Raw genomic sequence first — 13124 nt, 5'->3', positions numbered from 1 at the left:
ATAATCATTACCTCAGACAAAGGAATTTGCAGTAAAAAAATAAAATAAAATAAAATAAAAAAAATTCTGAACTACAGTAAGCACCCTGAGGTTGTTTGAATTGTGCTTTGATATAAATGAATGTTCAATGCTTAAATACCAAATGGCCTTGTCAGTGTTTGGCAGCCTTTGTTCATTTTACAGCTTCTGATTTTTAAAATACCACCAGTAGAAGAATAACACTTGGACACATACAGTAGTCCTTTCCTAATACAGACACCGTTATGCCGTACATTCAGGTATGCCAGACACAATATATCCCCCAATAATATCCAATTAAGTGTGATGCTGGGTCATTGTGCATTGCGTGATCCAAAGAGACACACCTGTTATACTGACACCAAAGACAGGACGAAAATACACGGAATAACAGATACAAGCAGCTACTGAATTGCTAAAATTAAGTAGGCCTACATAATTAAGTGGGCATATAAACTCCTACCTACTCTACAGGGTTCAAACTAACTACTATCAAGCAGTTGGAAAAGGGCAAGAAGCCTGCAGAAATACTGGTGGCCTCCAGTGATTCAAAACACAAGATGTGCACTAGAATAATTAAAATTCTGAATTTTAAGTCTTTTAATTGCTTTTGCAAATAAAGTCTGACACATAGCTACAGAAAACAAGTCGTAGGTAGGTTGTATTTTAGTTGCAGCTACGCGTACACTGTAACAGTTTTCTATGTAATGTATACATAAACACATTCATGTTTCAGCCAATGATTTTTTATTTAAAATAAATTGGGCACTATAAATGTATGTGTGTGTGTTTATTTATTTTTTTATTTAAAATTAAAAATATATATATTTAAACTGACACCTCGTTATTTTGGACAACCTTGTCTGTCTCCTGACATGTCCTGTTTTAGCGAGGGACAGCTGTATACAAAAAGACCTTCTATATAGTTTAGCACGAAGCATTCTCTGAATAATTCAAAATGTTTTCGTAGCCCATGTTTGTCCTGGAAAGGCCAGTGCTAATAATCTTACAGTACATGTAAACTAAAGTTGTAGTGCATGAGTTTTACTGCTGATCCAATCTAAACCCAGCCATATGAAATACTGTGGTGTAGTCCTGGGAGGGGGATTATTGGAGCCAGCTGCACAAGGCACTGTCAATAAAATATTACATAAAAGTCCATCTGTGTGTTAATTCATAGCAAAGAACTAAGATCAATGTCTGCTTAATGATGCTTTTTAAATTAACCATACATTCAATTCGTCCATGAAACATGCATTAAATTAACTGGCAGAGCTGATGACTGGTGTGTTAAGAGCATTACAATGTCTGCCCAGTCTTCTACTGTAAATCTCCGCGCGAAGATTGATAATCGATCGTACATTATTAGAACGGATCAATCAGATACAATGAGACATTTAAAAAAAAAAAAAAAATCTGTTAAATCTTGACTATTGTAATGTGTAATCTGTAGATAAATCTATGAAGACCTGTTTTTCTGTCTGTCTGCTTGTCTTTAAGTTTGTGTGTTTTTAAAATGATATATATATATATTTTTTTTCACTTGCAGCAACAATAACCAGTTCATCAGAGAACGATGACAGGAGTGGATCTAGTTTAGAGTGGAGTAAGGATGGCAGTCTGAGAGACAGAGGTCACCATGGACTTGTACACACCTTGCGGGTGGATGGTTGTTCACCTGTGGCAGAGGAAGACACAGTTTGCCCAGGGGAGGGTCAGCCCCAGGCAGCAGCAGCAGCAGCGGGAGATGGTCCTCTGCCATACCCACAGCAGAACTCCTCCACCTTCATGATGCCGAGGCCCAACTCAGTAGCAGGTGTGTGCGTGCTCTTCCTTACTCTGCACTTTTGTGTTCAGTGCTTGTCAAATATCTCCTTATTTTTATGTGCTAGACTTTCATCTCTGTAAGCCTGGGACTGAATTAATCTGTCAATACGTTTTTGTTTCAATCCTTCATCGGTGTTTGCAGGATGTTCTATACTGCACATGCTCTTTTGAGTAGCTCCTGTACTTAAAATAATGACATATTGTTTATGGCTTTTAAAATGATATCTGTGTAGTACATGGTGACTTGCTGTTAAACAGTCGACACTAAACCAGGTTTTCCCACCTCTGCTGCCAGAGACTATGCTGGGTCAGTATTAGTGAGAGATGCACTGTGTCCACATGATCCACTCCAAATTCCACAGGAGCCATCTGCTCAGCCCTGTTCACTGAGGACAGCAGATTCAGAGTCAGACCTGACAGCTGCTGCAGAGACCCGCCTCGGGCAAGGCACTTTCTGCGCCAGCCTCGTAGGTCCCCACATTTATAAATCAGCTCTAATCAATACTTCATGTTTAACCAGTAGCTTAACACTTAAATGTGAAAATTTTAAATAAAAACATTTGAACAAGACTCTGCTTAAAATGCAGTTTCTATACTTTGGTGTCAGGACAACCACATTTCCTTTGGTTTAAAAATGTTGAAATTATACTCCGTTAAAGGAAACAGCTTCTCTGGAACGTGTTCCACTTTCTAGTTGTTGACAACATTGTACAATGCAATTGAACTTTAAAAAAGTCCAGGGCAAGTATAGGTGATAAATGAAGTTGTGAAGCCCTGTACTTTATTTTCAGTTTAATAAAATGAAAACAAGAAATATGTCCCATATATTTATGTATTTACTGCATAGGTAATTCATGTAACTTGCCCAACTTACATTGTTTTTAAGTAAAATGGTCATGTTGTTTAAAGTTGGGTAATTAAAATATTTGCAAAACCACAATGACTGCATTACCCATAGGTCTCGGACCTGTGTTGTATTACAAGATGCATTGCATGTCGTTGCATGCTGATGACATTCTAATGTGGCAGTGCTTCTGGGGACTTTTAAGATTACCAAAACAAGGGCATCGAAAGAGAGCTATGGTTATGTGACGGAATGCATTACGCTGCAAAGCAGGCAAAGGATAATTACCTGGAAGTCCTTGAAATCCTTTTTTTTTTCTTTTTTTTTTCCTATGAAATCCAGTCTCTGTATTGCCTCTGTTTTGCATTTAGATAACAGATTTACTAACACCAGTCGAGCTGAATGCAAAATGTGCTTCCAATCAATCTGCTTGAAGCAGAATGAAGAAGTGATACCAAAAAATATCTGATCCTACAGTAATCTAATGCTGTATGAGAGCCAATTTTTTAATTGTATTTCTTTTTTAAAATAAAGCATGTTTAGTTCTGTCATAACGCCTGCAGTGTCCATTCAATTCCCTAACGTCTGTATGGCACTTTCGTCATGCAATGAGGCACTGCCAGTTCACAGGTACAAGCCTGTCAGTATTTATCTCCACCTCTCAGTGATGGAGGATATTGCTCCCTGTTCATCCTGTCATATACCTGTCCGCTTTGCACATACAAACTTTCTCCACTGGCAGGGATTGAGTGTAATGTTGCTCCCTGGCTGAGAAGGTCATAATAGAATCTACGATGGTTGATTTTATGTCATAACTGTGAATGTCACTTTGTCATTAACAGTAAGGCTGGGGAGCTGATTGGGTTCTCTGGAGTTTTGAGCGTTCTCATTTCTAATGCGCTCACTTGGCAGCCACAAGGTTGAATGTTAGTGATGGGGAAATTTCTATTGAAGTGTAGAATGTATGGCAGTGCCACCAGCAGAATGTAAAATATGGGCTGGCAGTAAATCCTAAAAAGCTATTTTGGAATAAAAGCAATATATCTCTGTATCATGGCCCAAGGTATTGCAATGTTAATCAGTGTTCAGTCTAGAATACTAAAATTGTACGCTTTTGTTTTTTTTGCATCCAGACAAAAGGCTGTTAAACCTCATTCTTTAGATTTTGAGGAAGGTTAGTTCACAATAAGAGATGGATGTGTCTGGTTAGCTTCAGTGTTTTGTTTTAAAAGTCTTTGAAATCAGAGTGCTGTAATGAAAGAAAGAACAGGACACATAAGCTGTGTGTTAGCTGTTTGATTAGGTCTGCACAGCATGGCCAGTCTGATGTTTAACTGCACAATCATGTGTTGCTGTGTTAGCTCATAATGAGGATTGTTTTGTACGTGGTTTACTTTTTTGTGAAAAAAAAAAACCCCAGCCTTTTAATATATAATTCAGAAAAATGACACTGGATTAGTAAAACATTTTTCTGTTACACAACATGAATTTACTACCCCAGGCGGTCATTGACTGTCACTAGTAAAATGCAGAACCCTTCTAAATATTATGGTCTTGCAATGATGAGTAGTTAAATAACTATAATTTAACAGTTCAATCAAAATATCACTTCCCTGTAATTGCTGTATTGCCAGGATTGTCTATAAACCTCAGATTGAATAGCACATGACCTTAAATGTTCATACTGAATTCAACAAATTAAAGCAACTTTTGCCAAATTTATTATTTTTAACCCACATAAATGAAAATCACATTTCTTTAAATTGGCATGTTGGATATTACATTTCTACGCAGTCTATCAAAGAAACTAAAACTATGGGCTTGATTTTAATCACAGGGCAAGGCACTAACGCTAAGGCAAAGGTCGTTAGCACCTATACTGTATATGGGGCACTAGGGGCAAAAACGAGTGCATCAGACTTTGCTCTGTGATGTGATGTGATTTTGGTACAAGCAACATATAACATTAAATATCAATACAGTATGCTTTTAATAAGTTAAAGATTTTTGTTGTTTAAATGCCATCGGAGTCCGAATGTCTTGCCTGTGTTTGTGTGGGTACTATAGTAACCGCTCTTCATCCTGTGCTAAAGATTAATTAAGAGGCTGAACACACAAGCGTACCTCTGGTGTGCTTAAAGGTTTTCTGTCAGTTGATGTATCCCAAAGTTCCCAATTTGTACTTATGTCAGATGGTTGGGATTGCTCCCAATGAAAACTGTTTAATAAAGCACTAGCCTGGTACAGTTTCAAGGTTGGAAACTCAACTGCTTCCAACAGCTGTGCAGATTCTCAGGGTGCTTCCTGACTGACAATAGGTTTATTTACATGCTGGTCAGAGTTGCTATGTATTTCAATACTCACCACAGGCAAAAATGACAGGTCTTTGTGTAATGTTGATGCAATTTTTAAAAAATATTTTATGTGCTTCTCTTGTGGTTTAAATACATTTATCCAAATGTGCAAGGATCTTAAATGCATACATCTTAATAATATATTGCCCTTATATTATGCTTCCCCATTAACAAAATAATTTTGTTTGGCAGTACCTGAAAATGTTAGGAATGTCTGTGGTACTCTGCAGTCAGCTGCCTGGTATCAGATGTGTGAGAGCTGCATCTCATTGTCTTGGTGAAGTTGGCACTGAGAGATGAACTTACAGTAAATCATATGTAGTTTAATGACAATAGTTGGGAATCGATGTATTTCTGGGTAATTGTGCAGCGTTGTTTTTAATACATTTGTGTTCATTCATAAGTCGTGGCCATTCGTAGGCATTAAACCTTTAAATAATGAGACTGGGCAATTCAGTGGTCTTCTTTAAAACTGCAAATCAACCCTGTTAAGAATCTAAATTAGATGAGAAGATATTGCACAGTTTCCGGCAACCACACAGTTGTATGGTTCAATATCCCACAAAAGCCACTACAGTCGTCTCTGGCTAAGAGAACACCCCTCAGGAAGCAAGCGAAGTGTTCTCGAAGACGGAGTTGACCACAGACACAGTATGAATAAATAAATAAATAAATATATTACTTGTCATGACGCACGTGCATCAATATATGAAATTAATATATTAGTAAGAGAAAAGCAATAGGGTATGGTATATTAATAAACTATAATAATAAAGTAACAGACAAACTCAGGTTAATAAACTAACTGTCGAACTAAATTAACACAGCACCCCTATACAAAAAATGCAGCATTTGCTCTAAATTAATTATGAATACATGTACTGGAACAATATTTATAAAGACGCACACAATGATTTAACAGAATGGTGAAGCAACTCACCAGAACGGGAAACACCAAATTGTTTGGCGACTTGTGTCTGGTTCTTCTGTTTTTTTTTTTTTTCAAGAGCTTGAACAATTTCCAACTTTTTGTAGCAAGAGAAACAGCGGCGCGTTTTGCCGTTTGTTCATATGCCATTTTGTAGCTCTGAGATGCACTTGTGGAAATCAGAATACACAACAAAGCAATGATCAGTTGAAAGAGTGAAGAAACTAATCAGTGTTCCTCTCGCAGTGAGAAGTCAGTTTTAATTTAAGTCTGATGTTGACGAGTACTGTATCAGATGTGAACGAATCGCTATTGGTGCCAAAAAGGTGTCAAGCGACGTTCCTGTTCCTTTAGGCGGATCATTTACAATGTGAAAACTGTTTCGCCACAAGGTTTTTTCTCTAAGCCGAAGTGTTCTCTTAGGAGGTGTTCCTATACGCGGAGACTACTGTAATTGACCTCAGATCAACCTGAATGGGAGAGGTAATAGAGTTTGACTTCCCCTGTCTCAATATGCAGGGAATGCTGATATTTGTTAGTGTTCACCTGCAAGACCGATTTCATTAGGCCCTGGGGATCAATACCAAACTGATTTGATGCTCTTAAATAAAGTCGGTAAGCATTGCTCTCTGCTGATCACACTATAGAATAAACGTATTACAGGCTAAAATGTGAGCATCGAGTACCTACATTACCAGGGATGTTAACTTACTCCTTATACATACATGTGAATTGCAGCAGCTAGTGAGCGCAGCAAGCATTTTGGATAGATGCTTGAATTCTTATTTGAAATGCCGGATCATAAGTACAGTAGTCCGTCGCGTATCCAACTTTGGTGGGACCAGAGTAAGGGAGGATATGTAAAAAGTCGGATGAATGAATCCTGTTTTAAATACCATTATACACAGCTGTAACAATTACTATATTCACATAAATATTGTTTTGAGATTCAGCTATTATTAGGGAGCTCCCCTAAATCCCTTGTTTAGAAAGATACAGGGTATTAATGCTTGTGACAGAGTAGCCGTCTGCCGTGTGGGTGTGTGCATTCGCTGCTGAGTGACAGACTGGAGATCGAGATGGAGGTTGAAGCTGATACGCCCTGCAGGTGAACAGGATTTATTTACATCTCGACACAGTGCACAGCTCACGTGACACTACCAGTAATGGCAGCGCATGGAGCACATACAACACAGTGTACAAAAACTGTGGTAGGATCTATATCTGAACTAATGTTCTCTATTCAATAATAAACTTTGCTGAAGGTTGATCATGGCGGATATGTGACAGGCGGATACGCGACAGTGGTCGGCATAGAGGAAAGTGTGGCATTGTTGGTTTCCATTGAGGAATATTTTGGTAGGATAGTAGGTATGTTCTTAAATACTAATGTGGAATATTTACTTAATAGAAGATTTTTATGTAAAGTGTGAAATTAATGCTGTTTTTGGTAACAAACAATATGCAAACGTTGTGCATGCATGCAAATTTGCCACGTTCTTTTCTTAATGCCCTGTACTCCACAGAAGCATATGTGCAAATAACATTTCCTTAATTGAAAGTATTTTTGTCCCTCCTTTCTTGTTTAATACTTGAGTGTTTTATGTACTGTATGAATTACTATATCCCCAACAGTAGGTAAATGTTCTTTTTTTTTCTTGTATATATTTTATTTGTTGACAAGGGCCCTCCATCATTTAATCGTTGCCTTTCAGTTTATGTTTATATTAAAATGTAAACATGGCAGTCTCTTATTGGTAGTATTTCAGACTGATTTTAAAAATATACTGTTTCAGTGCTTCCAGGGAAAACAATCATCTGTGCCGACCATAATTAATTTACTGAAGAAGCTGCGTTTCATTGCAGGAAAATCCTTGCTATAGGGTACAGTACAGCTACTTTTTAATAGGAACAGGGATCTGTAACCAGGGTTTGGTGAAAATCCACCCCTACTCACTGTTTGTGGTGTAGCACTGTCACATGGTTCAGCCGCTTTGCATAACATCATCTCTTGTCTATCAAATTGTATTTCCTATCAGTTCCTAATAAAGTGGCCCCGCCTTCCAGGATTTAAAGATCGATGCATTAACAGTTAAATTGCCTGCTGTGAGTGCACAAGGAATCGGATCTAATCTGGTTGCATGCCAAAATGGAATTGAATTATCCTCGATCAGATTTAGCCAGGATTTGATTCCAGCTCAAAACACTTTGACACGTGGGTTCAAGGAGGATTTTGTATCAGAGGTCAGATTTCGAGTTCAGCTTTTGGAACCTGTGGTGTGAACACAGCCACTGACTGCAGGAGGAAGAGGATGCTCCAAACAGGGATTAAAACAGCAGAATCCCCTCCCTCGTCCTCCGTGCTTAATAAGATGAGACAAGATTTCACCAAAAAAAGGTTTTAGTATCAATTGGTACCTTCAAAGTAAATGGAAATATACAGTGATTGTACCAAGATTGTAATGTCATATTTTTCAACATGCACAAATATGGGGAAAAATAACTAATCAGAATAGCACAGTTAGTTTTTTTTTTTTTTTTTTTTTTTTATAAATAAATCTATATAGGAGGCTGTATGGTCTGGTGGTTAAAGAAAAGGGCTTGTAACCAGTAGGTCCCCAGTTCAAATCCCAGCTCAATCACTGACTCACTGTGTGACCTTGAGCAAGTCACTTAACCTCCTTGTGTTCCGTCTTTCGGGTGAGATGTTGTAAGTGACTCTGCAGCTGATGCATAGTTCAGACACCCTAGTCTCTGTAAGTCGTCTTGGATAAAGGTGTCTGCTATATAAACAAATTAATAATAATACATTCACCCTATTTGACATGAGATAAAATTCCCTCCATAATTACATGCAGAAAGACTTTGCGCAGCTTATTCAGTCCACAGTCAGAGGCAGAGTAATCTACATGTAACTGGCTGATGATGTCAGCATGGAGCTTGACTGATATGTATGAGAAGGCTCCCTGCACGTACTTTCTACTTTCTTCTGCTCTCTCGCTCTCTCTTTCTCGCCTGCTCTCTTGATGTCCCTCTCTCTCTCTCTCTTCCCTCTTGCTCCCTCCCTTTCTCTCCCTCTCTGTCTGTCTCTCTCTCGCTCTCTCCCCTCCATCTCTCTCTCTCGCTCTAGCAGGGAGGGTGTCGCTGAGCTAGAGGACCATTGATTAATTCCTCTCAGACAGCCCAGTGCAAACTGTGATCAGCCACATTGGAGCGGCTGCAGAACATGTGGACTTATTGCTGAATCTAAGGGTCTCTCTCAGATCTGGGAAGAAATTAAAACAGTCCTCTGCAATTAATTTGCTGAATGCTAATGTTGTGGACACTGTGACATCTGTGCATAGTAACTGCCAAGTCTAATTACAAGTTGGATATTGTCAACGGCCACGGATTGAAGCAGTGGTGCAGAAGATTCATTTAGGTATCTTGAGGAGATTTGTATTAAGACATGCTTGAGGTTTACAAAATGGTATCTAACCTACTGTTCCTTGTAATGAAGAATATTTTAAACTCTCTTGCATATTGATTACATCCATTTCCATCAGACTGGCTGTGCTTAGGACTGTAAGTAGCTGAATCTCTTGTGTTTTTATAGCGAGGGGATGTGACCTGTGCAAACAGGTTGCTAGCATACTGAGAGTGCTTACAGATAATGAATGCTTCTGTTCATTTTGTGGTGTTTGACTATTAAAGATGAATGAGGTGTTTGTTCTGTATGTGCTGTAGTCATACTAATGCAGTTTAATTGCAGTTCTCTCCTATTCACTATTACACTTTTGACATTACTGTAGGATCCAGTAATAAATGTGCTATGATAATGTAAGGGTGCTAAAGGTAATCTGCCATTGTGTTTTTCACTTAAATGAAGCACCCATTGTTTTACAAGGGTGAGTGGTAACATTGAAGTAAATCAGTTTCATTCCTTTGAGCATATCTTCGCTGTAATTTTACTGTTACAATGTATATAGGGAGAAAATATGATATTTTTGGCAATTCTTTCTTTGACTTATTTTTGCTTTTCCTGTCAGTTCTCGAAATTATCTCACTGTCAATACCTGACCTGTGTATTCTGTTTGCTGAGGGGACCTGGTATTATAAAAAGAATGCTTTTTTCTACATTGAAGTCAGTTTAAATCAGTCTGGAGACGGTTAATGCCTAGCAGGTGAGGAAGGGGGGTACCAGTATATTCAACTCAACCCTTCCAGTCGTACCTTCCCAGACAACCTCTAGGGAGACTTAAATACCACTGTCTACTTTCCAGACCTTTACTAACACTGATGTTTATAGAGTTTGAAAATGTGTTGTTTTTTTTTGTTTTGTTTTTTAGCAACAAGTTCGACAAAACTGGAAGATCTGCGCTATCTTGATGAACAGCGCAATACTCCACTACGCACCTCCATTCGACTGCCCTGGCACAGCACTGCCGGTGGCCGGGTACAGCAGGATATTAAAGGTATCAGGATTTACATAATCTAAAGGCTGGTATTTTGGGTTGTTTGTTTGAAAGCCGCTTATAGCTTCACTTTGAAATATTACAATAACAGCTCCTGAATTACCAGTTCAACTCTCTTTTATAGTACCAAATCTATTGGAAGCAAACCGGCAACTGCACAGTTTGCACACTGCATTTAGTACGTTCTATCTTTATGGACTATGGTTTTTAAATCAGACATTTATAGTATTTTAAAACCCCAAATAAAGTACTGTATAAGCAAAAAGCTGGTTTGTGGTACCAGTTGTTCTGGACTGCTTAGTAGAAATAACATCCCAACCATTCCCAAACCACTGATGACCACCACCCTGGCTGGTCTAATTTTACTTACTTAATTAAGCTTCTTCAGCATGATGATTTGTATTGGCTATTACAGTAGTGAGGTTTGATCTGGATATTAGACCAGAGACATTCTGTGGTCAAATCTTGTTGAAGTTCAGCCATTGATTCACTTTTGGAAAGTCAGTATAACATGCCACCTCCATTATAACTCAGTAATCAGAAGCCATAGTCAAGAGACCCCCCCCCCCCCGAAAAAAAAACAAACAAACCATAAACAACCTGCATTAACAGTGTCAATAAGGTGCAGTATTTGAGGTGTTTATTTGATTACTTATAATTCCTTCTGGGAAGTTGGCCGAAGAATTATTTAGATTTTAATGATTTATTCTTTTTTTTTACTCCCCCTTCCAGCCCGGTTTGCACCCTATAAGCCAGCTGATATCATGCTCAAGCCTCTGCTTTTTGAAGTGCCAAGCATAACCACGGACTCAGTGTTCATCGGAAGAGACTGGCTCTTTCAACTTATTGAGGAAAACCTAAAGAAAGACGAGTCTTCCGAGAACAGAGGGGCAGTCATCGTGGGGAACGTCGGGTTTGGGAAGACGGCCATCATTTCACGGCTGGTGGCACTCAGCTGTCATGGAGGCCGGATGAGACAAATTGCTTCTAACAGCCCCAGCGCATCCCCAAAAAGTGAGTTATTCTCACTTTGTTGTTTGGATTAGAACACTAATGCAGCATTGACAATGGGACTACATCCTCATTGTTTTAATACGTCTCAGAGCTGGTCTTTCAAATAGGGCAGCAACTTATAGTGTGTGATGGAATTAGGTTATTCTTCTTCGGAACATTCAAGCTGCTTGTTGAGTGTTTTTTTTAAGGTTGCGGCGCCCCTTGGGAGCTCTCGTCCACGGTCGGCAGTGGAATAGCCTGGACTCGAACCGGCGACCTCCCGGCTATAGGGCGCATCCTGCGCCACTCGGGAGCCCCCTAATTAAGCTTTATCTGTGAAATTTAAATAGGCACATTTAAAAGTCATTGCAATTCAAACCAGGGTTTAAATCTAATCTAAAACTTAGGTTAAGTGGAAGACCTTCTATATCCAAGTTCCACTCAAAGCTGTTGTAAATTAGAATGGAGAAAAGCCATGGTTTACTCTGTATCTGAGCCCTCTATCATTTTAGTGTTTGGAGCCCAGTTCTCTGGGACCAACAACAATGGATAAATCAGCAGTGAAGTGCAAATGTATGAATGTTTTAAGCCTAACCTCAATATATATAGTTTATCATGGTTAATACGAAAAGAAACTCAAAAACACAAATTTTATACTTGTTTAGCTCAGTAGTTTATGATTGATTGCTTAAAGCTACACCATGATCTGTAAAGTTGATGCTTCAGAAACACAAAACAGGATAAACACTCGGTAACAAATTCTGAGATAAAACTTTGAGAAGCCAAGTAGATAAAGGTTCCGCCTGGTATTCAGAGATATGGCCATTTTAGTTTATTGAATTGTTGATTTCATTGAAAAATGATAAATGCTACAACCTCCTCTATTTATGTATTAGAAGGAACTGAACACCTATCTACTGATATGCCCTGTATTGTGGAACTAGTCGTAATGGATGTTAGTAGAGGAATCTGATATTTCAGTATCTGAATCAGATAATGATAATTGTTCATCACTGTATTTTCATAGATGGGGACATAAGCCCTGATCTACCACTTAGTCAGCCACCGCAGCCCACTCCCCCTCCCAGTGCCACGAACACCATGAGGAACGGGAGCTGTCCCGGGACCCCTGAGCTGCAGAGACGAAGGGAAGAGGCTGTGAAGCGTCTCGCCACCAAGGTAGGAAATCTGTACGATACTGGACGCATTCCTTTGAAAAGCAAGTCCACAGTAATAATAATGATACAAAATAAATAGATTTAAAGGATTTGATGAAGCTAATGTTTTTGGGTTGCTCATATAAACATGTTTGCGTCCTCAAAATTTTTAATTTGACCACACTTATTTCCCCCAAGCCGACCCATACGAATGAGAGGATATCCTAGTATGCTTAAATCTAAAGAGCTGAGGATGTGGTCCTTTCAGCAGAGTGATACAACAGACATGGGTATCCCTTGAGACATCCATCCTGTTCCTTTAATTAAGTGTGGCACGATCCCCTCTTTGCTATTCTCCTTGGTGTAGGTGCACTGGCACAGTATAGCTTCCGTTACTTTGATGTGCTCTGCAGTGCGTTTTATACATTTTTATCAAACAGCTGTCGCATGTGTTGAATATGATTTGAAATGAAGCAGAAGGCAAAGTTAATCTTAAAAAAAATTGCTTGTGACGTTTAACATATACGCTGCTTTAATCGCTGTTGATAG

At 38.8% G+C, this 13124-nt stretch overlaps 1 protein-coding gene across 8 annotated transcripts in view; it reads left to right on the top strand.

The window, feature by feature from the left end:
• Positions 1-13124, top strand: part of LOC117426645 (protein TANC1-like) — a 112872-nt gene that overhangs the window by 62536 nt on the left and 37212 nt on the right. For 7 of the 8 annotated variants that reach the window (XM_059033788.1, XM_034044478.3, XM_059033784.1 and 4 more), the window contains 4 exons: positions 1568-1834; positions 10300-10425; positions 11158-11439; positions 12446-12597. In XM_059033788.1, coding sequence (XP_058889771.1) covers positions 1568-1834; positions 10300-10425; positions 11158-11439; positions 12446-12597 — 827 coding nt within the window. Of the gene's footprint in view, positions 1-1567; positions 1835-9514; positions 9536-10299; positions 10426-11157; positions 11440-12445; positions 12598-13124 lie in introns of those variants that run through there. The other variant, XM_034044480.3, reaches the window with a different exon arrangement.

The sequence above is a fragment of the Acipenser ruthenus genome, chromosome 11, assembly GCF_902713425.1.
Source record: "Acipenser ruthenus chromosome 11, fAciRut3.2 maternal haplotype, whole genome shotgun sequence".
NCBI lineage: Eukaryota > Metazoa > Chordata > Actinopteri > Acipenseriformes > Acipenseridae > Acipenser > Acipenser ruthenus.
This window is presented reverse-complemented; position numbering and strand designations above follow the sequence as displayed.